Source organism: Harmonia axyridis, chromosome 2 (assembly GCF_914767665.1).
Source record: "Harmonia axyridis chromosome 2, icHarAxyr1.1, whole genome shotgun sequence".
Lineage (NCBI taxonomy): Eukaryota > Metazoa > Arthropoda > Insecta > Coleoptera > Coccinellidae > Harmonia > Harmonia axyridis.
The window spans coordinates 11,856,452-11,878,528 of record NC_059502.1 but is presented as its reverse complement, the minus strand read 5'-3'; the positions used below and the strand labels follow the sequence as shown (position 1 = coordinate 11,878,528).

General features: G+C 33.6%; 2 protein-coding genes across 3 annotated transcripts in view; both read left to right on the top strand.

Annotated features, from left to right (window-relative positions):
• Positions 1 to 350: 350 nt before the first annotated feature.
• LOC123674026 (elongation of very long chain fatty acids protein 4-like) lies at positions 351 to 8,885 on the top strand. Its single transcript, XM_045608836.1, has 6 exons — positions 351 to 508; positions 3,412 to 3,602; positions 4,922 to 5,056; positions 5,160 to 5,399; positions 8,386 to 8,548; positions 8,735 to 8,885. Exons 1-6 carry the CDS (start codon positions 466 to 468, stop codon positions 8,737 to 8,739), a joined length of 777 nt encoding a protein of 258 aa, XP_045464792.1. The 5' UTR covers positions 351 to 465; the 3' UTR covers positions 8,740 to 8,885.
• Positions 8,886 to 11,045: 2,160 nt separating this feature from the next.
• LOC123674024 (SNF-related serine/threonine-protein kinase) overlaps positions 11,046 to 22,077 on the top strand; it is a 71,023-nt gene continuing 59,991 nt past the window's right edge. Inside the window, exon 1 of one of the 2 annotated variants that reach the window (XM_045608833.1) lies at positions 11,046 to 11,332. The gene's annotated coding sequence lies outside the window, so the exon portion shown is untranslated. Of the gene's footprint in view, positions 11,333 to 11,585; positions 11,912 to 22,077 lie in introns of those variants that run through there. The other variant, XM_045608834.1, reaches the window with a different exon arrangement.

The following is a 22,077-nucleotide window of genomic DNA, read 5'->3' as shown; positions in this document are numbered from 1 at the left end:
TTTATTCATATTAAAAAAATATAAGGCCAAAATGTGTGTTGTTACTTCAAACATGAATACAGAAAATGAAGAATACAAGTAACCATTTCTTCATTACAATTAAAATATAAGATATATAAGTAGTGGCATTTTAATACTCCCAAATAAATGCACACATGATTATTTATATAGTGCTAAAACAATGCAATGGTGATAATATTTATCACACATTTTTATATTACATATATACTTCTTGGTCATTAAGAATTCAAATTTGCCTAATCAATTTTTTTTGACTAGATCATATTCATGATTGATTGTTATTTCGAATTCGATAAAACTTCAAGGTTAGCATTTGTTACCTGAATGTATTCAAATTTTTAACTGCAAAGAGAGAACGATAGAAGTTATCATTCGACGTTTATAAGTGGTCTAGATCATTGCCGGGTGATACATTTTTCTAATTGTTCAAAAAGACAGGTCACTATGGTTTTCATGGCTATACATGAGTTTTTCGAAAGACATGGGGGTGAGTTATTTAATTTGGAGCGTTTTGTTGGTGCAAGTGATCAAATTAGTGTATTAGTGTATCCCGCCAAATTTCTTAATGGATCTACTACTCAGCCTGATCTTACTTATTTCTATATATCTTCTAATTTTGATTCCAAAAGAATAGAAAGAAACAAGTCGTTTGATACAAATTTTTAACACTTTTTTACCCAAATGATTCATTCAAAAAAAACATAGATTTAAGTGTTTATTTCATTTAATTATATGTAATATGATAATTTCAAATGAAATATTTTATCAAAAGATTAGTTTCAGTTAGATTCAGTTGGAAAAAACCGTCCCTAGAAATCATAACTGTGCCTAGAAATTTGAAATTTTTGTAGTTTAAAATTCTAAAAAGAAGTCTGATTTCGCGTTAGGAGCTTTTGGGACCATCGAACTGTATGACATGAATATATATTACATAACTATTGGTTATTTTACAAAATGAATTACAACCTAGTCATACCTGTGGTAACGGAAATATTTTTTTTTTTAATAGTTTGCTTGAATTTGCTATGGTTCTGGTGACGCGAGAAATTTAAAAATTTGTATAAAGCTTGAAAATGTTGATTTTGGGCCGATATAATGTAAATTTAGCTATAACCCTGAGACATACTAAAATGATTAAAAGTGCGCTTTTTCAAATGGAATAATCTGCATATCATAAGATTGGTTGAAATAAAATAAAATTATGTTTTTCTACTCCCCCTACAGAAAATTACCAAAATCGCCAACTATGTAACTGTCTATATTTAAGCACTGTGCAACGTAGATAAAACTGTGCGCTTTACTTAACCGTAAACAGAGCTCGATCAACAACCAATACGGTAGCATCTGTAAAGTAAATCGCACGGCGAATAACCAATAAGATAAAACCTTTAGTAATTGTCACGGAAACAAATAGCAAACAACCCATAACCTTTTGACGTTTCGTAATTGTATCGCGTATGGCACCAATTTTTGTATTTCCCTAAGGTTTTATGGATATGAATGCGGTTGTAGAAAAAACTCGAGTTGAAAGACAAATACGCACTCCTAGAAGCCTCTGGAAGCCACTTTTTGGGTGTTGTAAATAAAAAAAAAACAAAAACTTGTGTTCACGTTATGCACGTGGGCAATTTATATTTTTCCGTTTATTGTCGCTGGAGGTCATGAGATTGACTATCATTGCAATTTTAATAACCATGATAAATGAAAATACTTCAATAAAAAATAAAAGTATGAGAATGTTTAGATTTCCTTGTATTTTCATGAGAAAATGAATTAATTCCATACATCTGCGGAATACTGTGTGAACTTGAACTATAAAAAGATGTTAGCTCAATTGGCATACACTTTCCGAAGTGGAAACCTGAAATTTTCAAATTGACAAAAGTCGAGTCTTTCTGTGAACGCTTGTACGCACTCTTATGGCACACGTGAAATTTCATTTTGCATTGAATTCAAATTTTTTTTCATATACCACACTACCACATTCCTTGGGTCAGGTTCAAATTCATTGATATATATCTATTCTATGAGGTTAATGTTAATCACTTGGTCCCGTGTCAATTGAATGCGAATAAGTTCATAAATTAACATACTTATCTATTGTTTCGCATTGTGCAAAAAAAAAACTGTAGTAAGAACTAATCTCATATAAGAAATTGAACTATGATACAGTTTTTACTTCGAACTCCGTACATTATTATTGATGACAGAAAAATATACTTATACACATTGCAGTCGCCAGACATTTTGGCACCCCGGCAAAATAAAATTGCGCCGCCCTGCTTTACCAAATTTATCTGACTCAAATCATTATAGTCAACAATAGAGTATTGGAGTATTAAATTGATATGTTTTGTTATTTTCCAGAAAAAACTGTTTTTGGCAGCGGAGGGATCTGTAGAACAATCATTTATTACAACGTATTTCTCAGTTTTCCGATTTAATAAGTTATAGATATTTGAGCCCCATTATTCGTTTTTTTAAAACTTTCGAACTACAGGTTCTTGAATTATCCTTGAAGGAGTCTGTGTTAATCCTCTCAGGCATCTTTTCAATTTAATAGGAAACCGAATTTTTGTTCTTAAAATCACCTTGTTCAATTTATCATAGGACGTTTTGTTTATTTCATCAAAAATCACCCTGAATGATTCGAAAGTATCGAGCTCTTCAGTAAAAAAACGACGCAGTTCTTGAAGACGCATTTTAGTACCAATTTGCATTTTCACTAGTTGCGTACCAAAGGGGATATATCTCCCTGAAAGCAATGTCTCTTTAGTACCCTGAAGTAAATAATGTGTTCATATTCTGTCGTTTTGGGGGTTATTTATTTATTTATCTATATAAAAAGGAACCTCAACAGAAAACTGAATTATAGAGATTCACAACATAATAATCATAAAACACAAATAAACAAAAATGTAAGTGGTTTTTCAAAATCTAACAATTCACATATAAACCCCATAAAACATAATTTTATCATGAAACAAAAAAATATATCCTTGCATACAATAAATCGGTATACAAAACATTTCATTTTAACCTCTTACACTTCTTTTGATTTTTATTGATTTTTTATATTGTATATTATTATTATATATATATTTGTTTATGATATGTCGGTCCTGGTGGCGGACCTGCCTATACATATACAACAAAATTCGGGAAAATGCACCGACTTAGTGTGAATTTTGATCTCCCGTTCAGTCATGCGCCCTATATATGAGATGTGTTAGAATAGAACAACGTAATTTCCACAAATATGATATTATTATATATAAAAAATATAATCGATTCCTCTACTTTTATTTCTATAGATTTCACAGCAGCTTTTTCAGATTTTTCATTTTCATTAAGTAAAAGCCGAGTCAATCTAATACTTATTTTTTTCAGATCCTAGAACGTATAAATACATACTTATGGACTCAATATGGATTCCATTTGCAATTACGATAGCATATTTGATATTTGTGCTTCACATTGGACCACGGTTTATGAAAAATCGGAAGGCATACGATTTGAAAAAGCCTATTATGATTTATAACTTATTGCAAGTAGCAATGAATATTTATTTATGTATTTATGTAAGTGGGAGAAAATGTTTTTCAATTATATACCTTTTTTTCATTCCATCTTTATCCTTCAATCGTGGGTGGAAACGTGGTTGAAGTTAAACGTTAATTTTTCCTATCATGGACTACTTGATACATCTTATGGGCACAACATGCACGTCGAAAGAAACCATTGTACAAGGTGTCCCATAAAAAAGATTATATGTAAGAAAGCGATTGAAAAAAATAAACCGTTTGTACAACAAATATTTATTGCTTATGATAATACGCTATTTGGGAATTTATTTCTCAAAAATAATATGCCTCGAATGCTCACCCTTGCGTGAGTCAGGCTCTAATTACCATTGTCAGAATGATCCGATTAAGGTCAAATATGCGCTGTTTTATTCGATAACTTGTTACCATTTTGAAGGTTATATGCGGGAGGTTTTGATTTTCTGCTTCAATATAAAGAAATCTGCGGCTGAGCCTCATCGAATGGTTTCAACGCTTCAAAAACAGCGCTAGAAGAAAGAAGTTTTTCGAAGATGCAGAATAGGAGACATTACTTGATCAAGTCTCGTGTCAAACGCAATAAGAATTGGCAGGATCATTGGCAGTGAAGCAACAAGCCTCAAGGTCATGGGAATGATTCAGGAACAAGGAAATTGGTTTCCGTACGAGTTGAACGGCGTTTGTTTGCTACTTGCAAGGCGTGAAATGGGAAGTCCAACCACACTCGCCGTATTCTTCAGACGTTGCTCCCTCGGACTATCTCTTCTTTCGATCAATGGTACATGGCCTGGCTGACCAGCACTTCTGGTCTTATATGAAGAAGTAAAAAATTAGATCGATTCGTGGATCGCTTCAAAAGATCATCAGTTTTTTCAACGCGGGATTCGTACGTTGCCCGAAAGATGGGGGAAAGTAGTGGCTAGCGAAAGACAATACTTCGAATCGTATATTTATAACCAGTTTTTCAAAATAAAGCCTCGAATTCCAGTAAAAAACAGCGGAGGCAAAGTTGTATGCCTATGTAAAAAATTTTTTTTTTTTGTGCGATGATGGAGAATGCTTATAGTAGTTAACAATCCTGTCAAATTTCAGTGAAAAATTATCATTCCCGCGAATATGTGGGAGTTCATAGTTTCAGCAGTTTTTCATGAATCACCCTATATCTCTGAAACCAATATTCTTATGGAACATTACGACCCTCCATTCAGTTTGAAGTCCTCTATCTCCACTGAGCCGTTGTCCCTTACGTCACTTGTCACCCTATATAATATACTCTGCTATCAATCAATGTTCAATTTTTTCACTAGAAAAAAAATATTAACATTCTTTTTTTTCAGGTTGTGTACGCTTTTAGCCAAGTTGCAATTTCGAAATGCATCGAAGTTGATTACTCAGAAAGTGAGAGGGGATACAGAGAGCTCAATTGTGCTCACCTTTATTTTATTAACAAAATTATTGATTGCGCAGATACGGTGAGTGAATATGAAAAATTCAAAGATTCAAAAACAAAGTTTCATACCAGTTTTGTGATGTATAATGAATAAATCAAAATTAATTGATGGATTTTATTTTCAGATATTCTTCGTACTGAAGAAGAGCTATAGGCAAATGAGTTTTCTTCACATATATCATCATGCTCTTATGATAAATATGTCATGGATTTGTTGTAAAATAGTTGGAGGTGGACAGATGGGATGGCCCTGTGTTTTCAATTGTGTGGTTCATATTTTCATGTATGCCTACTATTTCGCTACAGCGTATAACCCAAAATACAAGGAGATACAGATGAAGAAGTACATGACACAACTCCAGTTGGTGAGTTATTTGATACATTTTTTTTATCAAATATTCTTACTTAACATCGGAAAATATTTTTCCGCGAATGTCTATGTCATTTTATAATGTTGCAGCTAGTGTTTTTGTGGCCTTGTCTGTCGCAGAAATAGCTGCACCTGATTTTTATATACAGAGTGATTCACCGGTATGGCCTATCAGACGTTTACAGAAAACTAATCAGAATTTTGAGCTGAAAATTTGCATATTGGGGTTTGAGACAATGATCTTTCTTCCTAAAATATTTTCAGATCTCTACAACTTCCGGTTTTTCCGGAAACAATACAACACTTTCTTATTTCAAATGGCACACCCAGTATATCATTGCATCATTAGATTCATACTCAGGGCCCCCGCAAGGGACATCAACGCCCGCGTGCGGAACATATTTTGGCGCCCCTTCAAGGGGGGAGGTGGAGAAAAGCACTGCTTGATAATCGGAATTTTTTTTTTGTTTTGTTAAGAATTTAGTGTAGAATGGCTGAAAATCTATCAGCAACCTTCATTGCCTTAAGAACTTTATGGTGTTAGTTGTAACATAATACATTCTAAATGTGTTTCAAAACTTAAGCTGTATTCTTCTATAAATTATTCATAAAGGCATAAACATTTAATTAGGATCAATCCAGAAATTGAATGGATGTTTTTCTAGATTTGGCTGTTGCAATTTTTTTTATGTAATCAATCAATCAATTTTATCGAGTATCTCTTGCTCTATATCTAAGATTGCCAATCCAGAAAATCTTTCTTATGACATAGTAGACTTCAGAAAGTTTTCAATTATTTTTAATTTAGTGAAGGATCTCTCACCAGAAGCAACATAACATAACATAAAGTGAGAAGGATTCTTGAAGCAATACTGCTTCTATCGGTAGAGAAGAAGTAATATTATTTTCAAAAACATATTGTAGAATTTCAAGAGGATTTTCGCTTCAGATGATGAAAATAATTTTAGGGCTTTTATCTCGTTGAATAAATCATTTTCTTTCACGTCAGCCTCTTTTTTTTCCTGATCAGTTAGCTATTGTTGAAGAGCATGACAGCATTTTAATAGATATTTATCATTTAATTTAAGAATATCACAAATAAAACAAAAAACGTTATCTTAATCAGATATCATATCAAACCTACTATTCAAGGAACTTAGTGTTTGATCAATTATTCTCAAAAAGAAATTTATTTTAAAAGCGATTTTTGGATCTTGAGATGCCTCATCTTTCTGTTCATAATCGAGCAATTTTGGTTTATACTTTCATCTTACAGTATATAATGGAGAAAAACCTTGATCTATCTCGAGAGCAGCCGCTAGTTTTACAGCTTCCGCAAGTTTTTCCTCGAGAACATTATCATCTCTATAATTTTTGAAATGATCAACTAAATTCTTCAAATAGTTTTGGCACACTTTAATGTCAATCGCTACACTTTGCATCATTTTGCTTACAATATTAATCTGTAATGAAACATCATAAGAAATTATTATACTTCAAATAAATTTAAAAGAATGAATATTTAATAAAAGAGAACTTGCTTTATGTCTAGTTTCTATGTTGAAAGTATCATTTTCTGCTATTTCTAAAAGGCTATCACATATTTGAATAAAATGAAACTTCAGCATCAATTCTACTTGACCATCTAGTATCACTTAGTGGTTTGATATGTAACTGAGGATCATGCTTTTTTATAACATTCCAATCTTTTTGTGGATGAAGAGAAATAAATACAGGGTGGCCATTTGAAAACGAAACAGACGAGATTACAGACGAAATAAAGTTTTTCGATAGAAATGCTCGGACACGTCGATTTCTGTTTCGAGGGGGACAACTTAAGATGTAGGTTACGGACGCATAGCGCTTCAACCCTTGCTACTACAACCCTCATCCCCAAATTTTGAATAGGGAAGATGGGATGAGTGATACCTCATTTGAAAGGTATTTTTATACTGATTTCAGCACAGTAATTGTTTTTTCATTTTATGCATTAGTTCTCGAAATATTCTTAACTAAGTATTTGAAAATGAAGTGGTGTTTTCATGGCACTTGTAGTATTTTGTGAAAAATCGACATTTTGAGCTTCAAAACAACCATGACTGTGGCTTCCTTCCTAACTAACTAACGCATGAATATTTCGAGAACTAATGCATAAAATGAAAAAACGATTACTGTGCTGAAATTAGTATAAAAATACCTTTAAATTGAGGTATCACTCACCCCATCTTCCCTATTCAAAAATTGGGGGTGGGGGTTGTAGCAGCAAGGGTTGAAGCGCTATGCGTCCGTAACCTACATCTTAAGTTGTCCCCCTCGAAACAGAAATCGACCTGTCCGAGCATTTCTATCGAAAAACTTTATTTCGTCTGTAATCTCGTCTGTTTTGTTTTCAAATGGCCACCCTGTATATAAATTCTTGTACAATATCAAAAGAGTCCACTGTTTCATTTGGAACCTTAGCAGCATCATTTTCAGTTAAATTTAAGCTGTGTGCAGCACATGGCCCAAAAAATGCCCTAGGATTAGCATCGAGTATGCTTTTTTGTAAACCAATATCTGGCTATTTCATACCGATTGCGACGTTCGGAAACTTGTATAAATTGCAAGAAAGAAGTTTGAAAAAAAAATTGTTAAAAAAATTTGAAAGAATCTTTCTCGAAAACCTTCGGTCCATCGGTTCTTCATGCGTTCTATGAGCGATTTTTGTCAGTGATTTTGATTGTTCAAATGATACTCATAATGGATCATTGATATAGTGAAATATTTAAAAGTAATTTCTCAAGAAACATCCTGTAACTCCAGAAAGAATCAAGATATCTTTTATCTGCTTTCTACTATATTTCGAAAAAAGAGATTGGGGTTCCTTTAAGATTTTTCACACAAAGATAGATCTTCATCATCATCCCACTAATAACCTGATCTTCTAAAAGATACTTCATCACACAGCCAAAGAATCTAATATTAATTTTTTTATATTTCAGGTCCAGTTTATGCTCGTTCTTTGGATTTTTGGAACTACTCTATTTTCTCGATGCAGATTCAACAAAATTATGCACGGTCTACTAATATTAGAAGCATCTGTGTTTTTATATCTTTTTGTCAAATTTTATTACCACTCGTATATGACACCGAAACCCAAAAGAAGTAAGTACTTTTCTCGACATTGATGTGAAAAAATCACTGAAAATTCAAAATTTGATCTGTTTTATTCGGGATGTCCAATTTTTTACATTGTGATTTGTTTATGATCTACCTCTCCTTGAGTGAAACAAATTTTAATTATCTGTCTCAAAATAATATCAATTGATAATCCACACCATTATTTTTCAGGCTGAAACAAAAACAAGTGAATAATAGTTGCCAATTCTATGTGTTTCGTGGATGAAGAAAACCAAAAACACACTCAAAGTGCTAGGATCCTGCACTTTCAAAATATTACAGCTGTAGTTACCGTCTTTTGAATAAATTATTTATAATAAAATGTGTTATTATGTAAAAAAATTATAAACAAAATAGTCTCTGTTTAACTCCAAAAAGCGAATAATGAATTATTCGGATTACAGAAAAAATGTTTGAATTCAACTTGAAATAATATTTAGAGTAGTGTTGCAATCAGCATGATTATGTTATTAATAGGACGTTACAAATCAAACAGGATATAGGTTTTTACAGAAATTAGGTTTCACATAACAACTGAACGAAGTAACAAGTTACCTATTTTAACAAAAAATGAAAGGAACTTCAAATTTGAGTAGCTAGACTATATTTTTGTAGTTGTCGACTTCGTAATTTTTTTCTTCATCACCTCATAAGGAGATCCAATATGGCGTCCATAAGAAAAAAAAATTACTACCGCGTCTCTGAAACAATGGAAAACAGAAAAAATCTGACTACACCATTAGAATCTCTATATTGGATAATGGCTACAAAACTTGAAGTTATCTCCAGAAACAAATGAGTTATACAGAAAAAAAAAATCTCGATTTTCAGTTTTTTCGAGATATCTCGAGAACCATTATACCTAGATATTTTGGATCTGTTGACACCAACACACTAATCCCTAAATACCGCAACGTTTTTGTAATTTAAGCCTTTAACGGTTTTCGATTTCCCTGTAGTGCCCCTCTAAATAGTTCTAACCCTGAATATATCTCCTGATCCTTGACTTGCTTCGTGAAACATGTTACTTATTTACTTTTTCCAAGAAATGAAAAATTGCTACCATTTGGGACTTCAAACAGCTGTGTAGGTAAAACAGTTACCGAGATAAAGTTCTCCGAAAGTATTTTTTTTTAACTCATCAACTATTGACATATTTATTGCGCCTAGGATCAAAAATGTATTAACCACAGAATACGGATTATCCGTAATCTGTGGTTTTTACCTAGCATTGTTTTAAGGGGACCATTAATTCCTGAATCTGTTATTCTTACGTCAGAACTTATTTTAATTTTCCCACAAATCCATATGAAAAGAATCCATATTCCCGTCAATAAAAACATGCAAAATATTCAGCTATATGAAAACTAATAATAATTTATAATTAGTGGAATTTCATAATAGAGAAATACAAAAGCTCTTCATTTCTCAAGTCCTACCATAATTTCGATTCAATCCAAATGAGGTATCCCATATAAATAGAACAAGCATATTGATTTTCTTCGCGCCATCTAACGCATGAAATAAAAAGCTCCGATGTTTTCGTTATCGTTTGAAAGCATTACGTGTTTTTAGGTTTTGAACTGTTATTTATGCTAATTATATGTGTAACTTCCATTTTTGTATATACGTTTCTACATTTCCAAATCCATAATGGTTACTTTCCGATAAAGCCAGATTTTTAAGGAAAAAGTATAAATTTTGGGTAAACGTTCCCCGACCAGAGCATCATTTCGTAACAAGTCACAATGTTTGTAATTTTCAAAATTTGAGCCAAGAATGTTCTCAAACATTCACTGAGACGAATCCAACAATTCTCTCTGTCCATAACTCTCGAACGAAAAGAACTAGACACTTGAAATATAATAGTTACGTTCATATACCAAATGCCACGGGTAAGTTCGTTAATGGGCAAATTCTGACTAGGAGTTCCGAAACTAACTCATCAATGAAAAATTAAAAATACTGTTTTTGTTTCTTCGATTTCATTTTCTTCTTATTCACATAGCGGAAAAAGATTCAATAAGTTTGTAGAAAAAAATTCTGTTTACATATACATACCACAAAGTTAGAGAACAATGAGATGATTGAAGATTTCGAATGCTATGTTGAAATCAAATAGACGTTTAATTTATAGGTATCATTACGTTAATGAGAAATTCCCTCAAGAACACAGTTGCAAATTAAATTAAGCGCATCCACCATAACAAAATTGTCGGAAACGGAACTAGTGCCCAATTTTTAGTTATTTATTGTTTCTGATCCTCAGTGCGTAATGAAAATTGTGTTAATTAATCCTCATAAAATCATCAGTAAGGAGTGAATTTTTCCAAATATGAAGGTTATGATGCCCCCTTACAGTACGCGCAATTTACGCATCTCTTATATCTCAGCTACTCTCCGCCAGATGTCCCAGTACAGGAATCTCTGATCGCGTCAGTTCTCTGAATTGCCGTTTGCTAACTCCACCTTATCTCATTGAAAAATATCTCTATTCAGCGGCTCTCGAACGTGATCAGACTCTATGCCGTATAGTGCAAGTTCATGAGATCTGTGTGTTGTTGATGTCAAAATTTGCTATTCGCCGAGTGTTCGCGCGTCAGATATAGTTTATTGTGAACACATAGTTTAGTGCTACAATCAACCATAAAAAGATCAGTGAACTTTGCCGGTTAGATAATAATGGTGACAATTGAGCACAGTTGACTTACCTATGACTCCGTTAACCCAGTTGTGAACCTAAGTGTTTATACCAAAGAAATTTTCGAGGTGAGTGTAATGAAATGTAATTACCATCTCCATTAGTGGTGTTAAAGCATTAAATGTATCATTTATAACAATTATCGTCAATATTCAGTGAAAAATCATCGAAAGGGCGTACCTTTATGTTTACGTCGGATATGTATAAACCGTTTTCATTCAATTAAAGTCCCCCTGTTACAACTGAATGCATTTCCCAACATAACCGTACTTGGATACAATTAATTTTTATATTGTAACGTTTTATGCGATCTGTGGAACTGCCTCCAGTACAGCTGCGTGAGTGCAATCTATTTTCGTTTTCTCGATAAACACAATCTTTTCTAGGAATGCCTGATTCATGTTTTCCTTTAGGTGTGTTCAATCAAATTCTTTCAATCCGGGAGTTAATCCTAAAATTAAAATCACGGTTGTTATGTTATGTTCGCTTCAACTACGCTACATTCATGGAGATGAAATTGATCAATGAATGAATGAAATGTTGTGAATGTATACGAAGTGTATTATATTGTGTAGGTGCTATCAACTGAGATATCATAGTGTAAATAAACTTACACTGTCAAATGAAGAATTGAAACTCGATGAATGGTAAGTTCAATGTCTCGAAGTCACAACACCTAGGAAGGATGTTGGGGTTTCATAATAGGCTGTTTCATGCTTCACCCACGTTCTCAAGTATCTATCTACCTGCCTTTTAGAAGAACATCCCCGCATAAATAACAATGGTAATAAAATTTTTAACGGAAGTACCCTGAAAGTGTCGTCATGTTTTTTGAATAAATGCTATATGATTGTTGTTGAAATGAAAGGATTCTTTTAGATTGAAGACATTTGGAATGTAAAACATTTGACAGTTCTTGGGGAAAATCGAAAATCAATCAAACTCGTAAATGTACGTTTTGGAATGTTTAGAATCCATCCTTTGATATCCAGAGCTTCATTTGAATGAAAACACGATGAGATACATTTAAGTAGATCGGTATATGGTACAAAAATAAATTGCTATAGGTCCCGAATCTGAAAGGTTGATTTTCTCTAAAAAATTGTCGGAAAAAACTGCCCTTAAAAACACGAGAATCTACTTAGGGTAAATGCACTGGTTAGCCGACCGGCACTGGTTCTCGACCATTCCGTGATTTGAGATAAAATAATAATAAAAATATATAATGTAGTGCGAAATATTTTCGCGGTACGTGTTCTCGACCATTCTACCCTTCCAAGATAGTTTCCATAGTAGGGGTATAGGTCAAAGTTTTCGCGCTAAAAATTAGTTTATAATCGTCTACCATAGAAAAGGGTTCTTTCTCGTCCTCTCTTAGAAAAGTGCTTCGTGATATAGGTATGACCAGAAAAAAGTAATTATTTCTTATTTTAAATGAATTATGTGTGTATATTTTATTCAACTATATTGTATCAACTATAAGATATATTTTTGAGTGTATTTCAATCAAGAAGCAGATAAATGTATATTTTTTGGTTAAATATTCGGCGGTCGCGAACTGGTATTGGAAAATTTGTATCTTTTATTTCTCGACCAAAGTGGTCGAGAACCAATATGTTACTTTAATAATTGTTTATGTCAACCGATATATTTCTGTTTGATCATTTTCGTTTTTTTTTCGATACCCTGATTCATTTATATATCTACTTTCGGAATATTAGTTTGCGACCACCGAATTAACGTTGAAACATTTATTTCTACCCTTTGTTTATTCGCGGTCGAGAACCAATTTGATTGTACTTAATTCTCGACCACTGGTGGTCGGTGTTTTATATTTTATTTACTCATTAGTTTCTAAATAGATATTAAGAGCAAAATAACCAAATAATGTTGTATGAGTTGCTATTTTGAAATATTTATAGAAAGTGGAAACTTGCAAAATAATTTTTTTTTATGTTTCGAATGTTTCTTACTTGATTAGCTCATCTGAAACCCATCTGAGTGATAGGTAGTGATGTCGATGGTACGGTACGAAAGTAAGTACTAATCACTCATCTCGCTCTAAAGTTTTTTATAAAATTTTCAAGTGGAGCGGCCACTATTATTAGTGGTCGAAAACTAACACAAAAATGGTCGAGAACTCTGCGGCGTGGTCGAGAACCGAAGGTTATTGAGATTTTCTATATGTTTCCACATTTCAAAGGTTAAATGCGGAAAGAACGTTTAAAATTATATGACAAATCATTTAAAACTCGCCAAAGAATCGATGAACACCAACACCATTGAAATTTGATAAGTTTATGTGTGAAAAAATCGTGCTCGAAATTGATGTTTCTGTTAACTGGTCGAGAACCAGTGCATTTACCCTATATACAGAGTGTTCTTGAATTGGAGGTATAAACGAAAATGAGATTCGTCAGAAAATGTTGAAAATGATTATAATACATGAGCCTACAAAATCTTTGTTTTCGAGATACGAGTACAAGGTGTTAAATTTTTATTTTTATTTTAGTTTTTTTTCGGATAGCATCTGTATACTATCATTTAAAATTTATTTCTCCAAAGGCTGTTATGCTAGCTGTAATTGGTGATCAAAATCTGAATATTGTATTTAACATTTCGTCCAATATAGGTGCATTCATTCTTCTAGCAACAGATCTCTGGCTCTACCCAATTTCAATAAGTGCCACTATTCTCGCACAATCTTCAATTGGTAAACTTATTTTTTGAAATTGTTTCTATCAGAGAGTGGAAAACAAACTTTACAATGACCAATGTTGAACGCAACTGATAAACGATGAATTTATCGTGAAGAATTATTCGAAGGTGGTTTCTTTTATAAAGTTTTTCAGCCCTTATATGTCTACATTTTGCGCAAATTTAGTTGATTTCCTAATGAAAGATATACGAAGATCAAAATATTATTTGAATCAATTTGAACAGGTGAATTTATTGAAAAATACAGTGTGAAATCTAAGTGATCCATTTTTTTGCTGACCAGTGTATTTGAATAGGTTACATTGATTTTCGTGCAAGTGGCTAGGCTTACTTTATAGGGGGGTAAATAATAATTCCATTACTATTCTAATGTTAGAATATGAGATGTTCTCATGTAAATGTCACGTGATACGTCTATTTCAGAATAAATGCAGAATATATTCATACTTCGCAATACTCTCTGTAAGTCGATTAGTTGAATATTTACACACCAATGATTCCGGCTTAGCTTTATTGAATTGCAGACTCAACCTACGAATAAAAAAAAGATAGATATAATTTTAAATTTATTGCAACTGCTATAAATTACCGTCGTCCGAATATAATCACATCGATTTGACCAGACGGGTTATAAAATATTCAACGTATTCGAATCGATTTGATAATTCTTTTCGTATAAACTAAGCCACATTTCTGTTTCGAATGTGATGTTATTTCATAAAAATTAGGCGAAAAAATTATGTATTAGGGTTCTTATTGTTCAATATTATGTGAGTGTGTCTGGGTTCAGCTAGGGATTCACGGCTTGGCTTGATATTCAAGCTACTTGACTCAAGCTCAAGCCAAGTAGCTTGAGCTTGACTTGAAAACAACTCAAGTTCTAGTCAAGTAGTAGTTTTTCAAGGCTAAGTCAAGTATTTATTAAGTAACATGACTTAGCCTTGAAAAACTACTACTTGACTAGAACTTGAGTTGATTTCAAGTCAAGCTCAAGCTAATTGGCTTGATCTTGAGTCAAATAGCTTGAATATTAAGTCAAGCCGTGAATCTCTAGACTAAGCATTTGAATCCATACTTTATGGTGCGTTATTGATAATGTGTTTGAAGTAATGGAACCCAACTACCATAAACATAATAATAAAAATATAATTAATTAAACCAATTCAATATTGATTCTCAAACAACAACCAAACAATAAAGTACTGCATGTTTTTATTGACAAATTAGGTTTTGAGGAGTCAATGGATTATTAAAACCTGTTATTCACGAATAGCTAGCAATTCACAAAATAAGTCCTGTACAAGTAAAAATATTTTTTTTTTTTTTTTTAATTAGACATGCGTAACTTTCAAGAGTACTCTAGTTTTGCAATCCTTTTTGTGTGGGAAGATTCGAAATAGTGATTGCTGGGGTAGAAGAGCAAACCAGGCTGAGAAGATGTATAACAATTCGATATATGTCAATTTGAGGGGCAACATCACAACGAAAATACGTTACTATTATACATACTTTATTTATTCAGGAATAATATCGCGAGATAATTCTGAAAATAACATTATTCGAGCATCCTCTTATCTTATTTTATCAGATAATAACAAATCGATTTTCTAACAGACTATCAGAAAGATAGTTTATGTTTATTTTTATATTCCTCATTCATTTTTTCACCTTTTCACAATATTTCACTGAGAACTTATACCTACGAAGTAGAATGAAAATGCAATTCAATTTGGAAACCTAAAAAAAATCACGAACATTGCAGGTTTTCTGCTATAATGAAATTCCTTCTGAATTGAGTATTCAAAAATACTCTGATGTGACCAAGAATTGTAACTTCAAAGGTTATATACATATCTGACTGCACTCAATAGAATATTGCTCAAAGGATTTTAAACACCTTGCATATCCCTTATGCTTCGGAAACAGGGTCAAAAGACAAAAATGATTCTCCTGGTCTCATCTTCGCGTGAAACACCCTGTATAATAGCATAAATCGAAAACATTTCAAACATGTAAAAGGTGTTTTTTTTCGAAGTATATAACTTTAAGCTGGATTTACTGTTCAAGATGGCGACCGATTTAACAGCTGTCAAGTGATTTATTCTCAGTTTGGTTTGGCAATTCATCATGAATAGACTCACGCCTGAACAACGCTTGCAAATAGTGCAATTTCATTTCGAAAATAATGGTTCTGTGCGGAATACGTATCGCGCACTACGTCCATTTTATTTTGTTTAGCGATGAAGCGCACTTCTGGTTTAATGGCTACGTCAACAAACAAAACTGCCGCATTTGGAGTGAAGCTAATCCTCAAGTGTACTTCGAAACACCGTTACATCCAGAAAAACTGACTGTTTGGTGCGCTTTATGGGCTGGTGGAATCATTGGTCCGTACTTCTTCAAAAACGATGATGGCCAGAACGTTACAGTCAATGGTGATCGGTATAGAGCCATGATTACTAACTTTTTCATTCCTGAATTGATTAACCATGATGTCCTGGAGCTGTGGTTCCAACATGACGGCGCAACATGTCACACAGCTCGTGCCACAATCGATTTATTGAAAGACACGTTTGGTGACCGACTAATTTCACGTTTTGGACCTGTGAATTGGCCTCCAAGATCTTGTGATTTAACACCGCTAGACTACTTTCTGTGGGGCTATGTAAAGTCATTGGTCTATGCGGATAAGCCACAAACCCTTGACCATTTGGAAGACAACATTCGCCGTGTTATTGCCGATATACGGCCACAAATGTTGGAAAAAGCTATCGAAAATTGGACGTCCAGATTGGACTACATCCGAGCCAGCCGTGGCGGTCATATGACAGAAATCATATTTAAAATGTAATGCCACAAGATTATCTTGCGGATAAATAAAATTCATGGCAATCGAATAATGCATCGTTGTTTTATTGCAATTTAAAGTTCTATAGCTCTAAAAGAACACCCTTTATTTATTATTTTGATATCCTTTTGGATTTCTCAAAGAATTTTTTCCTATAAATGTGTCATTGTGTTTTAGTATCACGTAATTCTATGTTTTCATGACATCACAAAGCCCTGAAATTCTGTACTTCAGATTTGTGTTCATAATACTGAATTAAGTAACGGGTTTTTCAGTAGGAAGGATTCAAAATAGTTATAATGACAATACTGCGTATTATTTTTTGACCTGTCATCTGTTTTTACGAATGAGCATTTGAATTTGGTTGAAACAATTTAACAATTTCTAAACGTGATTGAACTGTGTTTCTTTCCGTAAGTACATGACATAATTAAATGTCATGAATGCCGCAAAAACACAGGGAGCCAAAATTTCCATGAGAAATTCCGTATAAAAATCACATGTATACGAATTCCTGTCTTTATGTCGGTGCTTTTTCATTTTTGTTTTTCTGAAGCGTTTGCTGAATTTACACAGAGAATATACCGTTTCAGGATTATCGCGCGTATCCTTGATTGATGACATTGTTCTGTAACATTTTTGTCGACAACGTTGCTTGTTAGGATGATGAATTGTACTCGAAACAAACAGATGATAAGCAACGTGATGTAGGGAGACTCAAATTGAATGAGTCCATCACAGGGCTGCCTGCGGGAAACAAGAACAATTTGATTAGCCCTAGTGGGAATATAAATGATGCAATATATCACGCTTGTTCAAAACTTGTCGCTTAAGAAGACAATATTTCCTGTTCGTCAAATTTCCAATTATATTCTGCAAATTAGGGGTCAGCCTGTTAATAAAAACCAAATGAAGGAAGCACTGACAAGAAGTCAGAAGCTCTTGAGTGCTCATCCATTCATGTGCTATTTGCATCTTGGAGACTACAAAACTATATACATATAGGTAATGTTCTGCCCAAGAAATTAATTTGTGCATGAATGACGAGCGCTGAAAAGCTTCAATTTTTTGTCGATATTCATAATAAAGCTATCAGAACAAATTTTTCACGAATCTGATTATTCTATACAGGGTGAGTTTTGAAGTTTTACATTAAATTTAACCATAGATTTTTCTCAAATGCATTTGCCATTTTTCCAGATTCGGCTTAGGTGAAGAGATACCGGATATTAATTTAAGAAAAAATGGCTTATTCCTTGGACATTCCTCGATATTTAATTTCAGTCTGAAGATCTTCTAAACTAAACTATACTTTTTCTTCTATTTCTTATGTTTTCCAAAATTATACCTTATTTATGGATCCACCTCTGAGCAAGGAAGTTCTTTGAACATAGCTGAAGCAATGCTGACGTTCTTTTTTTTTATAACCAAAGTCATAGATAATTTACTTCCTTACGACTACTGCTGATTCTAAATGTTAGCCTCCACTTGATATAGGCTAATAAAACCTCGTTTTATATGCATTTTGTATTTCCTCACATCAATTGATATGAAATGATTTTTCTAAAATTCCACTACTGACAAAGAGATTAAAATACTATCTGTTATCAGAATCGATTGTCATAATTTTATGCATTCATTGAAAACGTTATTTTCATTTCATATACTGTTCTTCAATGAAAATAAATGTATTCAATATTCATCATCATTTTACTTTGAGGCTGACTTGCTGGATTATAACGTGTTCACAGTCGTTTGAACATGTGCACCTCCTCTAAGGTTATTATAATAATAATAATATGCAAAAGGTGATCTACTGCAAATTCAACCTCATAATTCTAGAATCTAGCTAAGTACATTCCAATAAAAGATATAATTCATAGAACTTCTATGTTCAGAATCATTTTGTTCAGTGTTGTCTCGGTAATGTAAGCACCAAAACGACAGTAGTGTATTAGCTCCTTTGAAACCATTGTCTGGCGTAATTGTAAATAAAAAGAGTGTATTTTTTTTTTTTGATGAGAACATTCTATAGTTAAATTAAATGTACAACTTCGAGGTTCATCCATATATGGAACCCTGTCGAATTTAAAATGAAGGAAAGATTGGATATTTATTTTCCAATATTGATCTTGAATTTTCTATGGTACTAAATTGATAATCTTTCAATTTTACACGGAGCTTAGAATGGTTATTTCATATCAACTTCCAAAATCTCAACTCCGTAGTTTTTATGGTAACGGTAAGTTTGGGTAATTTTTCTATATTTTTTTTAATTCTCTATTGTTTCGGGTTGAGCGATCGAAATGGAATTTTGCATTGCAGACTTTAAATTTGTCGTTTTACATCCAAAAGCAAAATTTCCATCTCTATCAATTTGCAATTTCGAAATAAACAAAAAACTTTCCTGTTTTTGGCGAAGGACTTCCCTTTTCAATTTTCAATGTTTCCAAATAAGTTTCGACCACTTTCGCAACATTGTCATGCTGTAAAATCGCTTTATCATGTCTCTCGTTGTATTGCGCATTAATTGCGTTCGATAACGATCGCCTGTGATTGTTTCAGTTGGTTTCAACTTCTCATAATACCCTACGCCGAGCTAGTCCCACTAAATACTGAGCATGACCTTGAAACAGTGAAAATTCGGTTTGTCCGTCGACCTGAAAGCATGACCGGGATATCCCCATGATTTTCTGCGCTTGGGATTATCGTAATTCGTAATGAACACATTTTTCGTCTCCAAGCTCAATGCGATGCACGAATCCCTTCCGTCTTTGCCTTGCAAGCAGCTGTTCACAAGAAAACAAACGCCGTTCAACATCTCTCGGCTTCAACTCGAACGGTACCCAAATTCCTTTTTTCTGAATCATTCCCATGACTTTCAGGCGTTTTGAAATGGCTTGTTGCGTTACTCCCAATGATCCTGCCAATTCTTGTTGCGTGCGACACGAGTCATGATCAAGTAATGCCTCCAATTCTGCATCTTCGAAAACCTTTTCTCTTCTACCGCCATGCTGGTCTTCGATGTCAAAATCACTCTCGATATGTTCTTGCACTAATACCACTCACCATAGGCATATGAGAGCATTCGATGTCCTCAGCCGCAGATTTCTCCATATTAAATTAAAGAAAATTAAACTTCTGACGAGAATTTGGATCGTAAGCCGACATGTTTAATCGAGAATAACTTTATGATGCAGACACAAATCGACTAATATTTTGATGGCGTTATGTTTACAAATACCTGAGCTTATTGTATGACATCTGCGATCTATTAATTTCGACTACCACTTACCGCTACAGCCATCTATTGCAAAACAATCATACGAAATGCCCTTGTATAAAATTCGCAGTCTCTTGCGAACGCTTCTCTGAATCACGAAAATGCCGATCAAAACTAGTCTGAGGTTGCATACAAGTAATTGAACTGCTTGCCGGATTAGGATGCCTCGAACTTAATTAAACAATCTTCCACGGAAAGCCCTCTAGGATTCCCAGTGCCTCTCCTATCTGGGAAACAACGAGCCATAACGACAGGATCAAGGATAGCTTAGGCGGTAATTGGTTGTCTGAGACTTTACCGGCCCCCGGGAAAAAAAACAAATAGATTCCTCGTTCGATTAGTTAAGCATAGGGCCCAACAATCCTAATGGGTATTTCGAAAAATTTGATTCCCTAAAAAGAAAAAATAATCAGGAGAATATCCATAAATATTTTCATTTTGGACTGGAATCTAGAGTTATCTGTTTCGAAATCTTAATGAAATATTCGAGATTTGGTGCGAAAATTCCATAAAGGCAATGCTTTGCGACAAAACAGTGTCACAAATCGATGAAAAACATGCTCAAATTGAAAGAATTGAGCTTTCAACTGCTTGAACACCCAGCTAATTTTCCAGATCTGACCCTCAGTGATTACTAGCCTTTTATAAACCAAAAAGGAATGCTCCAGAGAAAGAAGGCTCTAATGAATTAGTGATTGCTACTTCTTCTTACTGAAGGTGGGCGACAATTTCTGCAAACACTTCCCTATCAAAGCTTTTCTCAATAAGATGTGTGTGTGTGTGTCCAGATTACGTTTTCTTATTCATGCGACATCTTTGTGAACCTGGCGCAGACAATGCTGAAACATTTGCTGATGGTGTTCCAAGAGAGGAGGGAGTCGACAACATAAAATGACAAGAATTGTCGTAATGCCTTTGATTCGAAAAAAAGTTCAGGAATTTGAGCATATGAATGTAGAGTATAGTATGCCTGAATTTATCAAGAAATCTATTATAGATCACAACAATAAAGAAGCACAAGATGACACAAAGAGCACTACAACTAGTACAAGTGCCACACCGGCAACTAGTCCAGCACAAACTCAAGTGGAGAATGTTGAAAAAGAGAAAGAGGGCTACAAAGAAGTGAAGTTGAAAAAGACGATGATAAAGAAAAGTAAAGAGAATGAGAAAGAAAAAGTGGACGAAGTTAAGTCGACTAATGAACAAGAAGGAGAAAAACTAGAAAGGACCAGAGGAAAATAAAGAAGTAGATAAAGAAAAAAAAGTAAAACAAGATGATGAAAAATCTGTTGCGAAAGTGAATCGGACAAAAAACCCGAATTTAAAAATGAAAAAAAATAAGTTTGTGTGATTGCTACAGAAAAGGTATTGATGTATGTTGAGGTTTTACGCAGACAATATGAGTTTTTATTTTTTCTTTTTTTTGCAATAATTTATGTCTTTCTTCTAACATATAGTTATGTATAAAAGTCACCGTAATTTGTCGAATATATCCGGATACACAGATCATTCTAGAAATCCATAAGAACCTTAGCATCCAAGAAAAATCGGAGACTCGTCCGAGCCAAGAATAGATCCTTGAGGTATTTCGGGAATGTCTAGACAATGATATTCTATCGGAAACTGTTCCAGTTCACGGACCACCAGCCCGAGCATCGGATCACCTTATTTCAGATTCGGTATGCGGCAACTATTTATTTCACAACTTGCAGACTGTATAATTGGGACATTGGCTGTATGCCCATCCACCATAACATATATCACAAAGGATCTAGCGTCCTCCCCGTACACTTGCCAAATTGTGTAATTAAATTATGTTTATATTGTCTGGCACGTTTCAAAAATCCTATTGTGATACTGGTTGTTGTTTGTATATTGGAACACCCGGGACTGTTCGAAATAACTCCGCATATTGTGGGAAAAAGTTCAACAACAAGAGTAAAGTAACATTCTGAAAATAA